The sequence below is a fragment of the Pagrus pagrus genome, assembly GCF_965226575.1.
Source record: "Pagrus pagrus genome assembly, chromosome: 18".
NCBI lineage: Eukaryota > Metazoa > Chordata > Actinopteri > Spariformes > Sparidae > Pagrus > Pagrus pagrus.
In genome coordinates, this window is record NC_140202.1 from 23,436,241 (window position 1) to 23,457,883 (window position 21,643).

General features: G+C 39.9%; 4 protein-coding genes across 8 annotated transcripts; 3 read left to right on the forward strand and 1 right to left on the reverse strand.

The window, feature by feature from the left end:
- The first annotated feature begins 75 nt into the window (after nucleotides 1-75).
- On the forward strand, nucleotides 76-7,502 carry cnih1 (cornichon family member 1). 2 transcript variants are annotated; one of them, XM_084381106.1, is made up of 6 exons: nucleotides 76-317; nucleotides 1,683-1,751; nucleotides 2,037-2,084; nucleotides 4,913-5,025; nucleotides 5,126-5,269; nucleotides 6,068-7,502. In XM_084381106.1, exons 1-6 carry the CDS (start codon nucleotides 237-239, stop codon nucleotides 6,093-6,095), a joined length of 483 nt encoding a protein of 160 aa, XP_084237232.1. In that variant the 5' UTR covers nucleotides 76-236; the 3' UTR covers nucleotides 6,096-7,502. The 2 variants fall into 2 exon arrangements, with proteins under 2 accessions (XP_084237232.1, XP_084237233.1); XM_084381107.1 differs by lacking the exon at nucleotides 2,037-2,084 and having other exon boundaries at nucleotides 85-317.
- Nucleotides 7,503-8,137: 635 nt separating this feature from the next.
- cdkn3 (cyclin dependent kinase inhibitor 3) lies at nucleotides 8,138-12,100 on the reverse strand. Of its 2 annotated transcripts, none has more exons than XM_084381104.1 (8): nucleotides 12,026-12,100; nucleotides 11,088-11,176; nucleotides 10,905-10,960; nucleotides 10,744-10,788; nucleotides 10,299-10,521; nucleotides 9,293-9,324; nucleotides 9,020-9,123; nucleotides 8,138-8,729 (listed from the first exon to the last, which is right to left on the reverse strand). In XM_084381104.1, the coding sequence occupies exons 2-8, from the start codon at nucleotides 11,165-11,167 to the stop codon at nucleotides 8,640-8,642; spliced, it is 630 nt and encodes a 209-aa protein (XP_084237230.1). In that variant the 5' UTR covers nucleotides 11,168-11,176; nucleotides 12,026-12,100; the 3' UTR covers nucleotides 8,138-8,639. The 2 variants fall into 2 exon arrangements, with proteins under 2 accessions (XP_084237230.1, XP_084237231.1); XM_084381105.1 differs by having other exon boundaries at nucleotides 11,962-12,053.
- Nucleotides 12,101-14,226: 2,126 nt separating this feature from the next.
- Nucleotides 14,227-17,267, forward strand: LOC311273876 (uncharacterized protein). 3 transcript variants are annotated; one of them, XM_084381165.1, is made up of 10 exons: nucleotides 14,227-14,495; nucleotides 14,835-14,950; nucleotides 15,398-15,442; nucleotides 15,582-15,746; nucleotides 15,866-15,966; nucleotides 16,234-16,367; nucleotides 16,450-16,570; nucleotides 16,759-16,897; nucleotides 16,984-17,088; nucleotides 17,185-17,267. In XM_084381165.1, the coding sequence occupies exons 3-10, from the start codon at nucleotides 15,401-15,403 to the stop codon at nucleotides 17,260-17,262; spliced, it is 885 nt and encodes a 294-aa protein (XP_084237291.1). In that variant the 5' UTR covers nucleotides 14,227-14,495; nucleotides 14,835-14,950; nucleotides 15,398-15,400; the 3' UTR covers nucleotides 17,263-17,267. The 3 variants fall into 3 exon arrangements, with proteins under 3 accessions (XP_084237291.1, XP_084237290.1, XP_084237289.1); XM_084381164.1 differs by having other exon boundaries at nucleotides 14,228-14,495; nucleotides 14,832-14,950; nucleotides 16,231-16,367; XM_084381163.1 differs by having other exon boundaries at nucleotides 14,228-14,495; nucleotides 16,231-16,367.
- Nucleotides 17,268-17,662: 395 nt separating this feature from the next.
- Nucleotides 17,663-20,392, forward strand: LOC311273739 (uncharacterized protein). The gene is made up of 5 exons (XM_084380956.1): nucleotides 17,663-17,741; nucleotides 17,884-17,985; nucleotides 18,725-19,390; nucleotides 19,499-19,602; nucleotides 19,698-20,392. The coding sequence occupies exons 2-4, from the start codon at nucleotides 17,900-17,902 to the stop codon at nucleotides 19,599-19,601; spliced, it is 855 nt and encodes a 284-aa protein (XP_084237082.1). The 5' UTR covers nucleotides 17,663-17,741; nucleotides 17,884-17,899; the 3' UTR covers nucleotide 19,602; nucleotides 19,698-20,392.
- Nucleotides 20,393-21,643: the final 1,251 nt, after the last annotated feature.

Here is a 21,643-nt window from a genome sequence, read left to right on the forward strand (position 1 = left end):
TACTTTGTTTATATGTGGCGGACCCTGCCACCATCCTAGCTTCAGACAGTGGAGGACTAGACTAAAGGACACACACAGCTCCAGGAGATGGCAGTAATGCAACAGTAAAGATGCCAGCTGGCTGAACACCGACTGAAGAAGAAGAAGCCACGCTGACAAATCTCAAAAACGGGCACGGAGCTGCCTGCATCATCCGCCGACCGAGCCAGGAACCGACGAGCAGAACCGGAGAAAAAATGGCGTTCACATTCGCGGCCTTTTGTTACATGCTCGCTCTGCTGCTCACGGCGGCGCTTATCTTCTTCGCTATCTGGCATGTAAGTACACATTCAGACAACTTTAGATAAGACATCCGGCCTGACACGTCAACAGCGCCGATAAAAGTAGGTTAAAGCGGGGAGGGAGGCTGGCAAAGACCGGGCTAACGCTAGGCCAGCTTGTAGCCACATAGCCGGGAGGTTTGGCTAGGAGCTAGCTAAAGTTAGCTAAAGCGCCGAGACCGACATTAACGTTATTTGGATTTAACGTCACATTACGGTTGTAATTCTTTATTGTTTACGTTTTGTTACTCGTTACCCAATTACAGGAAATGTTTAATAACTTGTCAGGCTTGTTTAATGATTAGCGTTGAGCTAGTAGCTAATGTTAGCCAGCTAGTTAGCAGGCTACCTGTTAGCTTCCATTCTGTCCTGTGATGCTGCTGTCACCAGTTTCCTGTCACATTGTTTCGTTTTGTTGTTCCGTTAGTTTTATTGTCGCGTTGCCAAGATTATAACCACAGATTATGGGACTTGAATAGTTAAATGTTACGTCCTTAACGTTTTTCATTTGTGTCTAATATGTATGGGAAACTGGTAGGCATGATAAGTAAACAAGAACCCCACACCAATGTGTCATTCAGAAAGCTAAATGACACGGATTAAAACTGTGACCATGAATTAAATGTCAGATTTAGATTTTAAGATTATAAACATAAAGCAAAACCATAGTACAATGGTAAACAACCAGAATAGATTCCCAACACAAGTCCAGTTATTTGAAGAGAGGCAAAACATTACTCAAAAATGCACCTAACTTACATATAATCTTTGGTTTACCAGTCTGCACAAACAATATAAGTTTAGACACAGACGGATGATTAAGTAAGTATTTTTGGCAAATACTTCTTAAGATTTAAAGATTCAGGGATAAACAATAGGAATCACTAGACACAATAATAAAGAGTGACTACTGAGTACATTGATTTGACAGTAATGCTCAAAAATGTAGTTGATCGATTGATTATTATTTAAAAATTAATCAAGAAAGCATTCCCCTTTTCTCTATTTTAGCTCTTTTTGTAAATACTTGGGTTTTGAACTGGACATCTTTTGCTGTGGAAAGTTATAGTTATCCTTTTTAATTATGTTCTTACTGTACTCGTTATTGGGGCCACATATCGATATTGACATACGTGAATAAAATCAAATCTGATATCAGTATATCGGCAAATACACACACATATTTTGCATTGATCTGTCAAATGTGCTTATCAAACACATGTGTTGCATATTAAGTTAGTCATGAAAATATATGGCATGAACATAAAAACAACACATCACAGTGCATGTTCATAAAATGTGTGTTTCCATCGAGCTGCTCTGCTCTGTACGTTGTCACATTGTGAACGTTTGCTCCCCCAGATAATAGCATTTGATGAGCTGAAGACTGATTACAAGAATCCTATAGATCAGTGTAACACTTTAAATCCGGTAAGTGACACAACCTCACCTGACACACTTTCCTTGCCTCTTTGACTGCATGCAGATATGCTCTGTTGAAAGGTTTTTCATTTACTTTAGGATAACTTTATCCGCCTATCTGTCTTTTTTCAATCATTTCTCTGCACTGTTTTGCTAAATAACCTGCCTGTTATGAATTCAGTGATCTTGTCAGCTGTCAAACTCTAACGCCTTTTGTTGTTTTTTGTTTTTCCTAATCTTGCTTTTTTTTTTTTGTTGTTGTTGTTGTTTTACACTTTTGTTAACGGCAAAAAGACAGTTGAAAAGGTCAAAAAGATTAAAAGAGTCAAAATTGCATTAAAGGTTTGTACCAATCTTTAAAATGCCCGCTCAGTTGAACTGCAGTCTTGTCATTTTGCACGGAGAAGTGTTTGCAAACGTCTTTTCAGTTAACTAATCTCAGAGTTGAGGCCAGAGTGCAGCTCGGGATTAGACGGCATGCCACCTGTGCCTCTGGTTTTTTAACTGTCAGGCAGCAGATTTTACTTTTGAAATTTTGTGGGAATCTTTCAGCTGTTATAGATGTTAATATTTATTTTTTTAAGTGTATTTTCTCGTCTTAAAGACCTGTTTTTTAAATTACAGCTTCATGGCATTAAGAGTATTAACAGAAATAATGGATTGTGCTTTCTGTTGCCCGATCTGAATTGACTGTGTTAAGCTGCTCTCTCAGGTATAGAAACCACGGTGTGTGTGTGTGTGTAGTAGTAGTGGACAATAATCTCTATTATTAGATAGTGATTATAGATAAAAGTGTAGCTGTTAACTGAAAAGACTTGCAAATGCTCAAAACATGCATGATCTTTATTACAACCTACCCTTTGTTTGCAAATAGTGTTATAATTACAGGTGAAGTAAAATTCCCAGAAAAATCAGGCAGCCGGGACACAAGTCTTGAGTTTGAGCCAATTAGTAACATGATGCCAGGACCGATACACCATCCTGATGACGCGTCTTAATATCACTATAGAGTGCTGCAGGGATGACGTTAGCATCACTCTGGTTCCCTCCAAAAAGCCAACAGGATTTTTCAATTGGATTTTGGGTTATTGCAGAAAAAAAGCTCTGTGGCAAACAAATGCAGTCACCAGTAGTAAAAAGCTAAACTACAGTATAAAAGAAACTACATCGTGGTCACGTGGCTTCACCGTCGCCACCACAAGTGTCTCGCTACTCCATACTATCCACACTTAACTATAAATTGATCAGTCCTCCAGTTCTCATTTAGGCAAGAAAAAAGCTAGACACAGTCACATTTTCAGATTCAGAAGTGGCCAAATTACTGACGTATTAGAAGAAAATATGAAAATCTCCAAAAAACCCAGATACTTTGAGACGAGGGAACTGGAAATGCAAAATTCAAACTTATGTCCAGGCTTTAGGACTCGTGCCTGCTGCACTCTATTCATAGTAATCACGTGAAGTCAGGTGATGTCAGTAGATACTTGTAGTAGATACGTGAGGATGCTTTATCGTCGTCAAAACGACTACATTGATTTAGTGTTTCAGCTTTAAATGAATTTATTCACGCAGATGACAATCATTAGATTTTCTGTGAGGTGGAAGTTACAGTTTGATTCAGCAATTACCAGATATAAGCTACTGTAGTACGTGAGCTCAGTGTTGGCTCTGACCTCCATCACCTGTGGTGTTGAACAGATGGCTGCAGAATCCCAACACTCTCCAGCTCAGCAATATTTGGGTCTACCGATTGGTTAGTGATTTCAGTAGTAGGAGGAGTTATTTTGGTTGAAAACAGAGTCCTGGAGTCTCTAATCCATGACGCAGTCCACAGTACTATCTGCAGTTTTGACCAGTCCCTCTTTTTTTTTTTGCGTGTTGAACGCTCAGCTCAGTTGGCACATTTTTTGTGCTGTGATCAGTTGTTTTGTATTTGGCAGCACAGTGCAGGATTCATTATAGTCCCCTACACCTTCCTCTTCCTACACACCCCTCACCTTTTCCATCTGTGGGCTGTTGGTTGCCGCCCCCACCCTCTCCGCCCTCTGCTCTCTTTGAATGCATGGCTTCCATGTGGTGCCTCCATCTGCCCCCCTGAACCCCGCACCAGTTCGAACTCTCGTCAACCCGAGGCAGGCTGCTGCATCAACACTGCTAGTGCTCGCAGCATGATCCGTTTGTCAGGCAGTGGGATGATCTGGAGGTTTGCCCTCACTGCAGAACGATGTTGATGTTGAGATGCGCAAATACTCTCCCAGAGCAAATTGTTGATGGGTTTCCCTTTTTTTTTTTTTTTTTTTACCTGTGGCCAGACCTGATGATGCATGACATATAACAGGGTGGGAAATGAACCTTTTCTATCCACTTGCAACACACTTGTAGATTTCTAAATTGTACCAGGAACTCACATGATTTACCAAAACGTCAGTGGTCATGTGATGCATGATTCGGATGCCTGTGAGGCTTAAAAACGTCATACAAACATTTTTCCTTCCTCACTGTTTTTCCATGTCAGATAGAGGACATCTTCTGGTAATGCTTAAGCCTCACAGTAGGAGTTTTAAGTCAGCCAAACATGCTTTTTTCATAGTTTGATCTCACATTTAGGTGTTAAAAATCACTCCAATTTGCAGGTGGTAGGTCTTAATTTCCCACCCTGTTTATCTTGTTACACATTGTATCAGATCAGTGCATGATAAAGCACTGTTCATGTATTTCATGTAAAGCACAATATCTTACTGTGACATATGTAATAAAGTGTAGTATTATAACGTCAAGCTGGGCCCGATGGTGTGAAACAAGAGGCTCTACTAAACAGACATTTGAGAACATATGCAGTGCTTTGTTAAAATAAGCATATCACTGTAGCTCATTTGTATTTCACTCCTGTCTCTGACTCTCTGTGGAGCCGGCTGCCATTTTTAGACGTCTGGCTCTGTAAATAGCTCGGCTTTCTCTTTGTAAAACGGCCTCATTGCCTTTAAGTTTCTGACTTTACCTTCTCATAACTCCACACTTGGTAATTAAGTATTTTGTGTGGGCAGTTAAAGAGTTTGTCTATATATCTCTGACATTGAATCAGCATCAGGGCTTATAAGAACAAATAACAAGGGAGCTGATCTGACTTTTCACTGTGATTCTGACATTTTATTCATTTTTCCTCTTTTCAGCTGGTGCTCCCAGAGTATCTCATCCACTTCTTCTTCTGCGTGATGTTCTTCTGTGCGGCCGAGTGGCTCACCCTCTGTCTCAACTTGCCACTGCTGGCTTATCATGTCTGGAGGTGGGCATCTGTCTCATAAGTGTTAGTCCATCAATATAATTCAGTACCTTTAAGCCTGTATAATCTGAATTAACACACTACTATATTTCCTGTTTTGCAGGTACATGAGCAGACCTGTGATGAGCTGTCCAGGACTCTACGACCCAACAACCATCATGAATGCCGACATCCTGGCGTTCTGTCAAAAAGAAGGCTGGTGCAAACTGGCTTTCTACCTCCTCTCATTCTTCTACTATCTCTACGGGTACAAAATCATTTTCCTGTCTTGTTTCTTTGTTGTGAGAGGTCAAACTTTGACTTCTTCCTGAGCTAATCCCTCACATTTCTGATTTGTAAAGTTAAAACTCAAGAGCAAATCAAGAATTTTACTTAAAAGATAAGATGGTAAATCTCTCTTTCCTGCCCAGAGTTAGAAGATCAAAACAAACATTGAGGCTACAGCCAGCAGCTAGCCGTCATACCATAAACAGCTGGAAGCCTGGCTCTGTTCAAAGATTATGACATTTGCCTAAAATCACTTTTACACTTTGGTTTTTCTCATGGAGTCTCAGCTGCTCCAGCTCAGGAAATAATCGGGTATATAATCCCCTGTAATCCCCAAATGAAGCAAGATTATTGTGTTAATTTGTGCGTTTTACACATGCTAATATGTGGATTTTTGTTACCTTTGGACAAATCTTTGCTAGCCGTCTCCCCTTCAGTGTTATGGTATTCAAACTGAACACATAACAAATGTTTGCCTTGCGTTACATGCTCGAGTTCGATTGCTGAATCACTTATTTATCGGCATTAACTCATGTGATTGTTTTTCGCCCCAAACAGCCAGAAAAATGTGCTTTCTTTCTCTGGTAACATACCAGAAAGATCAAATAAGCAAAGCCAGTAGTCTCCTTGTTGTAGCTTCATATTTACCTGACAGATATGGAACTGGTATCAATCTTTTTATCCAACTCTTGCCAAGAAAAACTCAACATGTTGATGCCTGCTGAGAAACAAATTTAAGTATTTAACGTCTTCCACTTTCTCCTCTTCTTCTCAACAGGATGATTTATGTTCTGGTGAGCTCTTAAACCCGGACGATGAAGGACAAGGACCTGCATGTACAGTAGACGACCAGACACTATGATCTTAGTGCTGGAACACTGGACCTGCTGGAGACCACCGTTCAGCAACACAAGACGCCATTTCAAGCGGACGAACTCTCGATTCCCAACACACACAGCGCAGAGTGTCATTTCGGAAACATTTAGCCCGTTTTAAGAGAATATCTCGGTCGCAGCGTTCCTCTCATAAGCACTATAGTTTAGATTTTATGGAAAATGAGGACAAACCTGAATGGACAAGTTTTCTTTTTTCCTTTTTTTTTTTTTATTTTTAATGGCGTGGTGATTTTTGATGCTTGGGATTTGAATAAAGGTTTTTTTTTTCATCTTGGTTCCCAACTATTGAGTGTTTACAGATTTAGGTAGACATTTTCAGGTGTGCATTATCTGTGAGAATCTGAGCTGTGTGCTGAATTGCATTAGCTTTTTCTGTGATTTTTAGATTCTGGGCTTTAACAGCTAATTTATACCTGCCACGTGATTCATTATCATCACTAAAACAACTGAAAAAAAGTGCAAACTAGACTTCTGTTCTTGCCCACAGATACATATGGTCTTAATGGGAGCACTTTGGGACTTGAAGGTACAGTTATGTACAGTGAGGGCTGAAGTGCATGGGTTATTATCACCTAGTGAAGCGTGCTGCACAGGGACAATCATAGTCTGGTTGTCGCATCAGTTTTCAAACAATCTGATGTATCGTTTCCATACTTCAGACCTATTTATCATCACATTTAAATCATGTAATCCCTGTTGAGATCAATGACAATATTTGTTTTCTTAAGTGTGAATCCAGAGTAGAGACAGCAACGTGTATGTGACCCGTGTTTCTGTAGAATCGCCCTCGCAGCTATCCATAACTGAAAAGGTAGACTCAACAGTACACTAATAAATTCAGCTCTAGGCAGCGACAGTACTGTTATTTTCTGCATTTGAGCTTCGGTAGGAACTGCAGATGTGCCATACTGTTGAATGTACCTTTTTGAAATTCCTTAACTGTTTTTTGTCATTGTGCATTTTTGTCCATTTTCAACATCAAATATTCCACAGCGTTAGGAACTCCAGTGTTTTATTTATTCAATGTTTTATAATTTTACTTTTTAATGTCTCCAGGATATCAAGCACTCCTCGCAGTGTCGGGTCATTTCCAGAATCAAATCTGGAAAGTGAATTTTTTTTCTTTAGAGTCGCAGCCATTAGATGAAATTAGTAAATACTAGAGTATTTATTGCCATTTTCAAATGTGTAAATTTATCAGGGAAAGGGATGATCATTTGTCACAGATAAAAATTTAATTTTTTGTATTAGATCCCATCATGTCACATCTAGGAAATGAGTTTATTTGAATCTAAATAAAAGTATCCCACTCTGTTATTATCGACTGGACTGGTGCTTTAAATTAAGACCTTTAAAGTGGAAATATGTAAGAATTTGAATTTAAAACATTCAAGAAATGAACAATGTGAATAAATAACAGTTTTGATATTATGTATTGTGTTGCAGAGATATCTTCTGAAGTTAGCATGCTAACAACCTAGCCCCATCCCGGCCTCACACTCCAAGCTCCCAGTCCAGACAACTACATACACAGCTGCACTTCCTGTATGAATTCAATCAATATCTAATTCCTACATGTTGCACCTTTAAAGAAAATAAGTACATGAGCAAAGTTTTAGATGATGTAGCCAAATGACAAATGTGGTGACCCCCTCTACTTTTCCTGTAACATTTGTGTTTGTTATTGATGTATTTAAATAACTACTGCATCAATTTCTATGAAATGTGTCAGACATTTATTGTCCACATAGGATGAATTTGGTGATCCCCTGAATTTTCATCTGCTACCATTGTTGGATCACAATTTCTGTTTCATTCCCATCACCCTCAGCTGTGCTTTTATTAGCAAATGTTAGCATGCTAACAAAAAAAACAAAGATAGTGAACCTGAAACAGTGAAGTCTTTATATTATTCAGAGTTAAGTTATGACTGTGGTCAAAATGAGACAATATCAGACTAACATTTTTTATTTTAAAGGCCTATACAAACAACAGAAAACAGTTTACATCTGACTAATGAGCAGGTCCACAGAGACGTAATTAAACAAGACATAATTATTCAGTGTCTTCCAAAACATCATTTGCAGGCTTAAGGATTAGATCTGCAACTTTTCGATGAAGATGTCAAGTTTTATTCATCCTTATCTTCCAGTAAAGTAGACAGCAGTTGACCTTTTTTCTCAGTTAACATCCTAAAAGTTTATACCCAAAACCACCTTTTTGCCTTTTAACTGCAGTACAAATGCAACATCATATTTTAAAGCCGACACCCCAGCAGGATTTCCTCATCACGTCTTCAATTTGATTATGATGAGGATGAAAAAAAGCAATATATTAGAGTATTCTGTTAAAGTGCAAACATCAGAGAATACAATTACACCACAGCCTTGGGAAAGACTCACTAACAGAGAGATCAGTATTTTCACAGCACATGTTTTGAAGAGAGAACGAAGATCATCGAGACACCGAGCGCTCTGTGGACGCCTCTCTGCTCTCCTGGTACGCTGTGTACCGTTCCCGAAACTCATGGAGGAAGTTATATTGCTGTGAAAGAGAGTAGAGTTAACATGTTTTCATGTGCTCTTGGTTAACCCTGGAAACACTTGGGATAATGTATTTACACAACTCAACAAAATATAAAGCAAAGATCTTGTCATTTTTAGACATTTTAATGCAGTAATGTTACATATAATATCTTAAATGCTTATGTAGTGGAAAATGGTTGGCATGAATACTGAATATATGCATGATTAATGTGCAAATCCAGCAAAAGCTGTTTGAGGCTACAGTCCTTTAAATAGAGGAGATTCAGAGCGGAAGAATTAACCTCTCACCTTCACTGTTTGTATCGCTCCTCCTCCTCGGTGCTCCCTGAGGATTTCGATCGCTTTGTTTGCCGTCAGAGTTACAGAGAGCTGCAGCAGCAGACAGGCAGCGACTGTGCAGCAGAAAACACGATGAGACAGCCGTGTGATCAGACTCATCGGAGAGGATTTAACATTTAACAAAAGGTCAAACTTTTTCAGCAGAAAAATGATATATTTAGATATGTGACACGCAGCAGAGGTTAGCTTTCAAAGTAAAAAGGATAAGTTGAATATTCTTACTTAATCCGGAGCGTCCCAGGCCGCCGTAACAGCTGAAGGGGAAGAGAAAAAAATGCAAAATCCCATCAGATGCTTGAAACTGAAAGCAAATTGCTCAGTTGCATAATAAGAGGTGTCCTTAGGGTGGTTGTGTTGCAGAAAATAGTCTTTGTGGTGAGAGGTGCTCTGGTTCTCTGGGGCTTTCTCGCACTTCAAGGCTTTAAAAAGACTTCAAATCATAAAAAACACAAAGTCTGCATAAATGTGTATTTTTAACCTTAGCCGGGGGAGGAGAGAAATATGCCGTCTCACATTTACATTAACCCACTTATATATGAAATGCATCCAGCCAGCTTGTTCCTGTTGCCTGGTGAGCAACTTCATCAGATCACTCTGGGATTTAAGAGCCTCTAAGAGGTCTATCGGGCAATTTTCCAGCTGAATTGGCATTTTCCTTGTTTTACAGCGTGACACATAAACAGGAAACCTTCCTTTTCCTGCTCTGAGACTGCTGCAGTGGATGTCTTTACTCGCTGCATGTAAACACTTTGATCTGAATTCATCGCAGCATTTCCTTTGAGTTCAAAATCCTTTGACAGAGTGCAGCTGCCACCATGCCAAAAAAAAAAAACTGCACAGCTGGAGAGGGTCTAATTAAAACTTTTTATATTCAAACGAGGATCTGAGCAGATATCCTTAATGTGTTACTACGACATAAAATCTCATTATTTATAGATAGCAAACTTCCGAATAGAAGCTTTGAATGTAATATAATGACATTCAGTCAGTCAAGTGTAGACTTTCTGAAGAACATCAAGTGTCAGCAGTGTCGTTATTACACTGCTTTACTTGTCTTAACATGAAAACTTGTGTAGCCTCTTTTGACAGCAGCTTGAACTGTCAGCGACAATAAATCAAACATGCTCTGAGCGAGTGTTTGAGTGTTTCATAGTCCTTTGTTGTCGAGACCAAAGAGGAAGATAAACTGGGAAATGTAAGCATCAGTATGAAGCATGGTTTCACTCACTGGATCACAGTCCTCCTGTTGTTGTCGAGGCTGACCCGCAGCTCCTCGAGGATCTGGCAGCACTGCTCCAGCTCAGGAGCGTCTCCGTCTGGAAAGGGCATGTGGTGAACTGTGAAGCCTCGCTGCTGGTAGACGTCCAGCAGGGAGGGAACTCTGTACTTGTTCAGTTCTCCTCTGGTGCAGAAAACAAACACCTCCTGTACACCCTGGTTCTGAAGCTCCTCTGTTAATGAGAGGAAGGAAGAAAACTTAGAAACCGCTGCTATAAGATTAGACATTTGATGTTTAGACACCGAGTGTTAAACTTGCTTGAATGTGCGCGCTGTTAGAAACTTTTTGCAAAAGCTAGTTCAAAACTGGTAAAATAAGATGAACTTGTGACTGTTGATATGGTTGGTTACAGAACATTTTATTCTAGCACCAGTACGGATCAAAGCCGTCTTACCAACATCTCTCTCCAGACTCCTGCGGATATCTTTGTACTTGCAACCTGAAGTGAGATAAAGCGAACATTTTTTACTTTCAGTGGCACAAAAGCAACAACAAAACAAAACAGAAAGAACAGCAACATGCAGAGATATGTGACATAATAAACTATGACTTTACCTGGGAGTGCACATATCCCAAGAAACTGCGAGCACTCCACTATGGACAGAGGTAACCTGAAAACCAACCAAAAAAATAATATAAACATAAACACAGGGATGCTTGTTTTACATTTCACCAAACATTTATCACATCACACAAGTTTTGGTGGCCCAAGACAAAAGGAAAACTGCTGAAACTAACCAGGAGATGTGGAAGGGAGTCAGCTGCTCCTCTCCAACTTCCTCGTCTTCAGATGAGGAGTCAAACTCGCTTGTCCTCATGGCTTCAGGCTGTTGAGACAACAGGAAGGACGTTAAAATTCACAGAACAAAACCTGTTTACTTCACATTAGTGCACTTCTTTTAAAAATACTTTTTTAGATTTTAAGAAAAAGGTACATTTGTGCTGTGATGGATTAAAGTCTAAGCAAGAAACCTACCAACATCCAAAGTTTTACAGGGTGTAAAAACAAAGAAGAAAACTTGTGCATTATATCACAACACAGTGCAACAGCCCACCAACACATTTCACCATTGTGAAGCTCATAATGTTGAGTTTTGGGATGGGATGTTGATTGAACACTAAAATAATGGCAGCTTGGTTTGTTTACTTCACAGAAAATTACTTTTATCGTTGACTGAATTATATTGTGCAGGTCTTCATTTCATTGCCAGCTGTTGTTCCCTTGTCCAGCATACTGCCCTGTGATCTAGTGTATGACAGAGGCTAAACATGCTACAGCCATGTTAGGTATGGTCCTTTAAATAAGCTAACGTGTCAAGCAAGCAGCTAGCACACACACCATAAACTATTAATTAAACATGCCGTAACCTGGCTAGAAGCTAGATTGTTCTCCAGTACTCAAAGTGTATTACTCTGCAGATGAACACAACACAACATTTGATATTGTTTTCACATTGAAGTCAGTATTGGCGACACAGCTCGAGGAGAACTGTTTAGCAGGCTGTGGCTAATATTAGCTGTGCAGCTCTGTCAGACCGAAAACGGACATTTGAATTAAATCTTTATCTAACCACTGTCAGAAATGCACAAAGAGCTGTTCAGAGTAACATACATGTGGATAAATGTGATGTTTAGCGTATTATAAGGTGAAGTTTGATCGTTCTCTGTGTCCTCACCGGTCACGCTCCCCTCCTCTCGTCTGTTTTGACAGCTCCGTCAGCTGCAGAACGATTTGAAAACTCCTTGAGCCGAGCAGCCAATCAGATTCAAGTACTGCCCCTTTGCCACGCCCTTCACCATAACAACGAAGGCACGCGTGCGCTCGATTTGTTCTACAGATTGGGCCACAGGGGCGGAGTGAAGTATATGAACGTCCCTAGAATATCGAGGAAATTTGACATGATTATGTTTTTATTTAAAGATATCATAATCATGACATTAAACATCGAAATCAAGAGAAACATCTTCACTTTTTAGGCCATATGACTTTGTAATCTCATAATTTTGACTTTCTATGTCATAATTAAGATGTTTTCTCATAATTTCCTTTTTATCTCATAATTTTGACTTGATTTTTTTTTACTTTCTTTCCGTATTTTCGACTTTCTTTTTCATATTTTGGAATTTCAATTTCATAATTTCCTATTAGTATTTCATAATTTCTTCATTTTGTCTCATAATTTTGACTTTTCTATTTCATAATTATGACTTTTTGTCTCATTTTTTCAACTTTCTTTTTCATATTTTCGACTTTTTATCTAAATTTTTCAACTTTCTTTTTCGTATTTTTGACTTTTTTTCATATTTTTGACTTTCAATGTCATAATTTCCTATTTCTATTTCAGAATTTAGATGTTTTATCTCATAATTTTAACTTTTTATTTCATAATTATGACTTTTTATCTCATTTTTTCAACTTTCTTTTTCATATTTTCGACTTTTTATCAAAATATTTTGGCTTTCTTTTTCGTATTTTTGACTTTTTTTCATATTTTTGACTTTCAATGTCATAATTTCCTATTTCTATTTCAGAATTTAGATGTTTTATCTCATAATTTTAACTTTTTATTTCATAATTATGACTTTTTATCTCATTTTTTCAACTTTCTTTTTCATATTTTCGACTTTTTATCAAAATATTTTGGCTTTCTTTTTCATATTTTTGAATTTGAATTTCATAATTTCCTATTTCTATTTCAGAATTTAGATGTTTTATCTCGTAATTTCTTCTTTTTATCTCATAATTTTGACTTTTCTATTTCATAATTATGACTTTTTATCACATTTTTTCGACTTTTTTTTTCATATTTTTGAATTTCTATTTCATAATTCAGATTTTTTTCTTGTAATTTCTACTTTTTACCTCATTTTTTCGACTTTCTTTTTCATATTTTCGACTTTCTTTTTCGTATTTTTGACTTTTTTTTCATATTTTTGACTTTCAATTTCATAAGTTCCTATTTCTATTTCAGAATTTAGATGTTTTAATTAATAATTTTAACTTTTTATTTCATAATTATGACTTTTTATCTCGTTTTTTCAATTTTCATTTTCGTATTTTCGACTTTCATTTTCATATTTTCGACTTTCATTTTCATATTTTTTCATTTCAATTTCACAATTTCCAATTGCTATTTCATAAATTAGATGTTTTGTCTTGTAATTTCTTCTTTTTATCTCATAATTTTGACTTTTCTATTTCATAATTATGACTTTTTATCTCATTTTTTCAACTTTCTTTTTCGTATTTTCGATTTTTTATCATATTTTCGAATTTCTATTTCATAATTCAGATGTTTTTTCTTGTAATTTCTACTTTTTATCTCATATTTTCGACTTTCTTTTCATATTTTCGACTTATCTCATTTTTTCAACTTTCTTTTTCGTATTTTCGACTTTTTTTCATATTTTTGAATTTTTTTTCATTTTTTTTTTTCATATCTTTTTCTTAATTTCCTATTTCTATTTTATAATTTAGATGTTTTGTCTGGTAATGTCTACTTTTTATCTCATAATTTTGACTTTTATTTGATAATTATGACTTTTTATCTCATTTTTTCGACTTTCTTTTTCATAATCTCCAATTTCTATTTAATAATTTAGACTTTTTATCTCATTGTTATGACTTGGCGTACCATGGGAACATTATTTTTCTCAACCTTTTGTTTTCCTTTGACTGAAATGGGCTTCCATGGAAATCACTTTCTGTACCACCGGCAGAGTTTCATGTTCCCACACTGAAAACCTCCACAGAAAATGACTTCATGAGCAACATTTTAAATGCTATATGGACAAAACAAAAAAGGACACAACAACCTGAACACGTGTTTGTAAAATAAATGTGTCCAGATGCACAACAGTCAGTAACTGTATTATAAATGCACATGAGGTGATTTGCATGATTCATCCTGGAGCTGAGTGCCTCAGTGAGCAGCGTTAATGAGAGCTGCTGCTCACTGAGCGTCATGCAGGACATCTGCTGTCCGCACAGAGCAGCCGCAGCTCAGCAGCACACCACCGCCTCAAACACCGCAAATCAATGAAAACAAGAGGAGACAGGACGGAAGAGAAAACTGAAGTGCTTTTGGATCCACTCATCATCTTTGTAGATGTCTGGAGGAGCGATTTTAAAGAGATTTGACTGAGGTGAGTTTCTTTTAGCCTTCATCTTTAGCTTCAGCACTCACTCTTTCTTTCTTTTTTCCTTCCTTATGGTGGATTCTTGAATATTTGGACACTATTGACATTATAATGATGTTTGTAAGTATAATAAGGTACTTTATCATGCAGTTCATAATCTTGCAGCCTACAACAAAACATATTTTAATTCCACAAGTGATTTAAAATTAGCCTCCCGTTAACCTTTATTAATCTGTTTATTAATGACTTTATTTGGTGTATTTACAGTTTAAAACATGAGGCTATGATGCATTTTCCATTCTGTTTTGTCTTTTTGCTGATCCGTGCCTGTCCTTCTGTCAGCAGACTTATAAGGAGGGATCTTGGCTCCTGCAGCCATTTCCCCTGCAGGGCTGAGCTCTTTGGCTGGCTCGCCACTTCCTTTAGCAGAGGGGCTGCTGGCAGGGGCAACACTGAAGCAGGTACCACAAACAAACAAGAACACAGGCAAAAAAGTCATTAAATCAGCTTATTCTAACTCTTCTAGTTCATTTATAGGTGTTAAGATGAATAAATGGTGCATAATTACCATTTATGTGCTGAAAACCTGAACCAATCAAGCTAAACTCTGTGCAGATATTCAGTTTTTGTCTGTTTCCATGTGCATTTGGTTCGGAAGAGGTTAAAGATTCAGTGTGCAGAGAAAAAAACAGGTTGACCTCCCTGCTTTGTACCTGCTTTTGTGTGGATGCAACACTATCTGTGCGACGTTTGGAGGGCAGAGTGAATCACACAGGAGAACAAGCTTTTCTCTGCATGACGGGCTTGAAGAGAACAAACTCAGCTCAGTTTTTTTGTCTGTACAGTTTGTTCACATTAATGTTCGAGTGTTTGCAAACCAGACTTGTTTGTGTCGTCTCTGTGTGCAGGTCATGAAGCCTCAAGAGGCCGAGCTCGTCACTGAGATCTCCAAGGTATTCTGCACCTTCCCTCATCAGCCAGCCTGGTTCTGTTAAAGAGACAGTTCACACTAAACTCAAAGCTGTGATGATTATAATCCAGGACCAAAAGTCTTTGCTATTGTGCGTCATCAATTATATTTTGTCCCGTCAGTTACAATGCATGGTGTCGGAGCTGAAGACGGGCTTCACCAGCGCTCTGCTGGAGCTCAGTCAGATCCAACATGGAGACACGTACCTCAGGGAGGAGATGGAGGAGAACAGGAGGAGCTGCCAGAAGAAAGCGCTTCATCTGGAGGCGCTGGTGGAGTCACTGAGGGTGAGACTCAGATTTCTTTAACTGTTGAAAATGTTCAAAGTTTGGTTACAGAATGTCTTATATTCACATTAACAGTGCAAAATAATGAAATGCACTTTCATCATGCTGTCGTCCTGCAGGAGGAACTTGGAGTGATGCAGTGTCAGATCCTGCAGCTGTACAGTAACAGACAGAGACCTCTGCAGGAGGGAAAGAGCTCCACATCCAAACACAGAGAAAGGTACAACATAAATAAACTTGTTTAGATTACCTCCTTCATCTGTGTTTACTTGCGGATGCTTTAGCTCAGTTGGTGTCCCCTCTTACGTCGGCCCCAAAGGCCAAACACATACAAGAAATAAAAAAGGGCAAACATGAATTGGAAATGTTTCCTGAAATAAAAAAAAAACTGTGAAACATGTGCAAGAATGAAAGCATAAATACAGTAAGTTACAAAGTGTAGCCGTGTAAAGCCTGCAGAGAGACATTTCTCCACCTGTCTCAGCAGTGATCCAGCAGACTCGTCCTGTGAGCGGAGGCAGTGCGAGTGTTCGTCTGCTCCGCCCGCCTGCCTGTCCAGAGGAAAACTGCTCCTCCACTGTTTCCTGCAGGGCCTCAAGGCAGGACTGAATGAAGGCACAGGTGAGCGAACACCTATGTAATAAAAACGTGACAGTGAAAGCCACATCTGTGCAGCTTATTTAATATTTTCTTGTTCCTGCAGATGCACGACATCAGGTGGCGATGCAGCTTCTCCACTCTGAGTGGGAGTACGTGTCGACTTTAAACCAGCTGTACGATAAATACAGAACACCACCAGCTCACCTCATGACAGCGGAGCCATAGTAAGTGTTACACAGTTTATTTAACTTGCAACACAGATGCTAAAAGTGAAAATGAATAATCTCAAGTGGCCTTCATATGTGAACACGATCAAACACAAAATGTGCTCAGGTCAGGGGAACAAAGTCTGAGCCATCTCCTCTCTGCTCTTAATTTCCTCTCATCCATCTCCTTTGTGTTTGTGATCCAGTCAGACGTATCTGAAGTTTGTGGAGCAGCTGTTGCAGCGACATCTGCTCTTCAGAAACACCCTGCAGGAGCGACTGTCTGCTGAGCACTGGAAGTCTCTGGTCGGGGACATCCTGGTGCAGCTCATCGGCCAGAACGACGTCAGTTGCTCGCTCGTTTTTATGATTTTAGTCTGTTTTGCTGAACGCTGATGGAGCTCACGATTGCTCTGATTCTGTGTTTCCAGACAGCCTTCTCTGACATGTACCTCGGATACACGACCACCCTGGCCTCATTCCTCTCGCTGGAGTTCAGCAGACTAAATCAAGCTGAGAAAAGTCACAAGACGCAGGTATTTTAAAGGAGGACAGCATCAACATTATTCAGTCTTAGTGCCACCTGAGAAATAAGACATGCTTGCTGATATCTTTCTGTTTGCGTCCAACAGAACAGCAAGATGGAGAGAGAGGAAATGAAACTGCTCTCCCTGCTGTTGGCGCCCGTCTCTCGCATACACAGTACCTGAGCCACATTCAGGTGAGTCAGCGGCACCAGTAGAGCTGCTGGTACATCAGTGTGACACTGCAGGTCAACCTCAAGTCCAGCAGCTAAAAACACTCAGAGCAGAAGATTCATCGCATGAGGATGTCTCTGAGATCAATAAGTGACAGGATATGCAAAACTTTTAGAAATATTTGAGATGTAATGAACATCTAAGTAGGTTTAGAGGCAATTTGAGAGGGTCAGGACCTTTAGTTAAGAGGGTTTATATTGATTAAATTAAAAATCTGGAGATAATCTGAACAATTTACCAAACTACTACTACTAATGGCTTAATTCTTCTCCATTCTCCTCCTCTAAACTTGTTGCAGTGACGGGTAAGGAGCATCCTGACTGCAGCCTCCTGCTGGAACTGAGCAGAGCGCTGAGGAGCATTTTGTCCCGCTGTCACGTGATCCTGGAGGAAGAGGTCCGGTGGGAGGAAGGAGAAGCTTCTGGACAAAGGTCAGGACATCATGAGAGACATTAGAGCATCTAATATCACATTAGATATTTATTTTTTCTCAATGACACTCTCTTTTTCGTGTTTTTGGCGAATCAACAGACTCATGAGATTAAAATGTGTGTTTTTTGTGTGTATGGACAGCAGCTGCTCTGAGGCGATGGCAGGTGGATCTTCTTCTAACTGCTGCAGGAGGAGCCAACAGACCAGAGACTGTCAGCAGGAGTCCAACGCTGCAGCTCAGAGGTGAGTGTCGCCCTCTGCTGGCTCCACACAGCATCAGACAAGTGGCTTTCATGCAACAATGTTGGAGGCTGGAGCTCATGATTTTTACCTTCTGGGAGCCTGGTATCCTTTCATCTCAGGAAATCAACTTGCACTGAAGAGGCAGGTGCAAGTGCAGACAGTTTCCAGTAATTAAAGCTGCAGAAACAGCTTCTTTTTTTTTTTTTTAGCTTGATGTTTTAGGTCCATCTCCTTATTTTTGTTTCTTTATTTCTTTTGTGAAGCACTTTGTGACATTTGTTCTTGAAATGTGCTATGTAAGTAACCTCATTATTATTATTAAATGGAATATTTGCCTTAGAACAAGTTATGAAAGAACAGGGTTCTCACGTCCTCTTTAAAATCAAATTCCAGGCCTTTTCAATGACTTTCCAGGCCCAATTTCCACAAATTCAAGGCACCCGACATGGGTCAAGGTGAATAACTGTTAAAACACTGAGAGCTAGCAGGCTTTACAGACGCTCACAGACATGGAATAAGAAGAGACGGAGGCTTGAATGTGTGAACACTCTATTTTCAAAAACTTTCAAGGCCTTGAAAATGAAAATTCAGACATCAGCTATGAAATTTCATCAACTTTCCCTCGGCATGGGAATGAACAGATAATGACAACATGTTTGTTTTTGGGTGAAATGTTCCTTTAAACTTTACAGTGGCCCCTGAGTAGATGTACTACAGATTGTCCCCCTCTCTCCCTCAGAGACGACCCGCAGGCTGTCGGCCTCACTAACGGAGTCGACGGCTGTCACTCGATGCGTCTCGAGTGCTGGTCCTGCAGCCCAGTGAGGAGGAAGGACTGTGGAAGAGACCGGACCGTCCCGAACCAACCAGACTGTGGACACGCCTACTGCTCCCTCCTCACCCCCGACGCCGCCGCATGGGAGAGAACAGCGACTCGGGTCAGGGCACCTTCAGCCAGACCACCGCGAATGCAACCAATGGGCTGGAGCCGCTTCACAACAACCACGAGGACTGCGAGACGGACGCAGACGACACCTCTGCCTTCGACTACTCCTCCGTCACCTCCTGCAGTCCTGACGGCCCCTGCGCAGGGAGATCAGCAACAGCGAGGAGGACAGCGGGGAGGACAGCCAGGTGCCGGTGCTGTTGAAGCCCTCGTACAGCCAGCAGCAGCAGCAGCAGTCGAGGGACGGGCCCAGAGAGAGGACTGTGTGTCTGAGGTGGCAGATTCCCCGACTGACCCCTCACCCTCCTCTGAGGACCACTGCGGGGCCGTGTGCGGACGGGCCCAAGCCCTGCCTCGTCAGCTCCTACGGGAAGAGGCTGGTCAGCGTCAGGAAGGGGTCGCCGCCTTCTACATCCAAAAAGTGCCTTCAGGCCCATCTGGGACGACCCATCCAAACAGGTACGCTGGAGGCCTGGCAGAATGTTGTTATTGATCCACTCAGCATTTCTTCAATCAATCAGTCCTCTGTCTTCATGTCAGTAAAACTCCTAAACTTTCCCTCTGTAGGCTGATTCAGCTCCGGAGAAAGACAACAGACAAGGCTTCGTACCGATTCAAGCTCAAGCGAGGCAAAGCTTTCAGAACTTCAACCCGAGCAGAGAAAATCTGAGGTGAGAGTCTTCATCTGGTAGAGTTATGATGTGGTTACACTTCTTTTAATTACAGCTAGGAGGTAAAGTCTAATCTACGTGTTGTGTTTCTTCAGACCGGGCCTCCATCAGCAGAGAGGTAACCACGCAGCGGTCATGAGCGGCGGAGGACTGTGGGACGACAGTGAGGACAGCGAGGGACCCTGCAGCACCGTTTGACCCCCCTGCTGTCCTCAAAGGAGACGAGAGGACGAACACTACAAACTGCTGCACACAAACTCAATCAGACGTCAGCCCAAGTTGTGATTTCTGTCTGGATGCAATTTCTGCAAAGTGAAAACTGAATTCATGGACCTGAAAACAGGGATTTTTCTGGATTTTCTGTTGAATCCGAACCTTTTATGGACACTGCAGACCTCTCTCTCTTTGGCTGTTTGGTTCTTCAGGATTACATTTTGACACGCTGCATAAAATCTGAGAATATGTTTGAGCTTCTGTGTCTAAAAAAAAAATGAAAAATAAATTCTTTAGGTCACACTAAATACTGAAAAATACACCTTTAATATTTTAACTGGAGGTGAGATGGTGACGTGATGATGAAATGTAGCTAAAAGAAGATGCTAGATTAAGTTCTCAAATATCTAAAGGAAGACGTGAAGGAAAGTTTTTGGGAAAAACACTTATTTGCTTTCTGGCAGAGAATTAACACTAAATGATAATACAGCTAACCCCTCTGTGTAAAAGCAGTGTTGTAAAAAGTACCCAAAATTCAAACTTAACTAAAAATAAAGATATCATGTATCGAAAGTAATTTTCTGCCAATAAATGAAGTTAAAAGTAAATTATACATATATTACCATGGGCTTTATGTACTAAATACCATGGATCAAACTATTATCAGCCTGGCTGATTATCTGATGTCAAAATATTTTTTCTTTTATCTGACTGCTGATAAAATAAATACATTTTAAGATGCGCTACTTTGGCTCTGATGCAGTCTGCAAAGTAACTAGTAACTAAAGTCTTCATATAATGTAGTGGAGTAAAAAGTACAGCATCTGCCTTCAAAATGTGGTGGAGTGGAAGTCTGAAGTAGCAGAAAATGGAAATACTCAAGGAAAGTACCTCAGAATTGCACTTCTGTTAAATAGTAATAAAATTCACATTTCTTTCTCAGGATGACGAAGGCATGACCCGCCAGTCTCTGCCTCTGATTGACAATAATTAACGATATCATTTCTTTATTATTGAGATTTAGAGGTGTCGCTAGCTTGGATGATCAGAGCGAGGCTAGCTGTTCATCCCAGTTTCCAGTCAATGCTAAACTAAGCTAACGGATGCTAGTTGCAGCTGCATATTTAAAAGACCAGTGTGTAGGATTTAGTGGCATCTAGTGCCACCTCACCCTCAGGCCCTCTCAGCGCCCTTTCTACATGAAAGGCTCATTCTAAGGTAACAAAAACACAATGATACTCAAGTTTTTTAGGTGATTATACACAAATGGAAACATAATTATTACTATTAGCCACCTAAATCCTCCACACTGCACCTTTTAGGCTAACAGACGAACCAAAGTGCTTTCAGATGACAAGACATGTCCCCAAAATGTCAGGCTATTCCTCATTTTTCAACAAAAAGAAAAAAAACAAGAAGAGAAATGAGTAGTTCAGTACAAAATAAGACTGGGTGATTTATTAATCTCATCAAGACCATTAATACAAAGCAGTTAAAAGGCCACATACCACCAAATAAACCGACTGCTGGATCAAGCTGTTACAGTGCCACCGGAGGAAAACCAATCTGTTATTTTGTCGGGGTTTGAAAAAGAAAAAACAAACAAAAAGAAAAAGAATAGTTTGGCAAAATAACCCCACCAATACTGACTTGGGAAACGGGACAAAATGGACAGAACGTGAGCAAAGATAACGATCCTCTGTAACTCATCTCTGGAGGAGGGCTCTGTCTATCTTCAGGGCAAAGTGAGGAGAAAAACGGGCACGAGTGATGTTGTGGTCGGACATCCTCAGGTGTTTTCTGGGATAAAAGTGAGGCGGTAGACTCG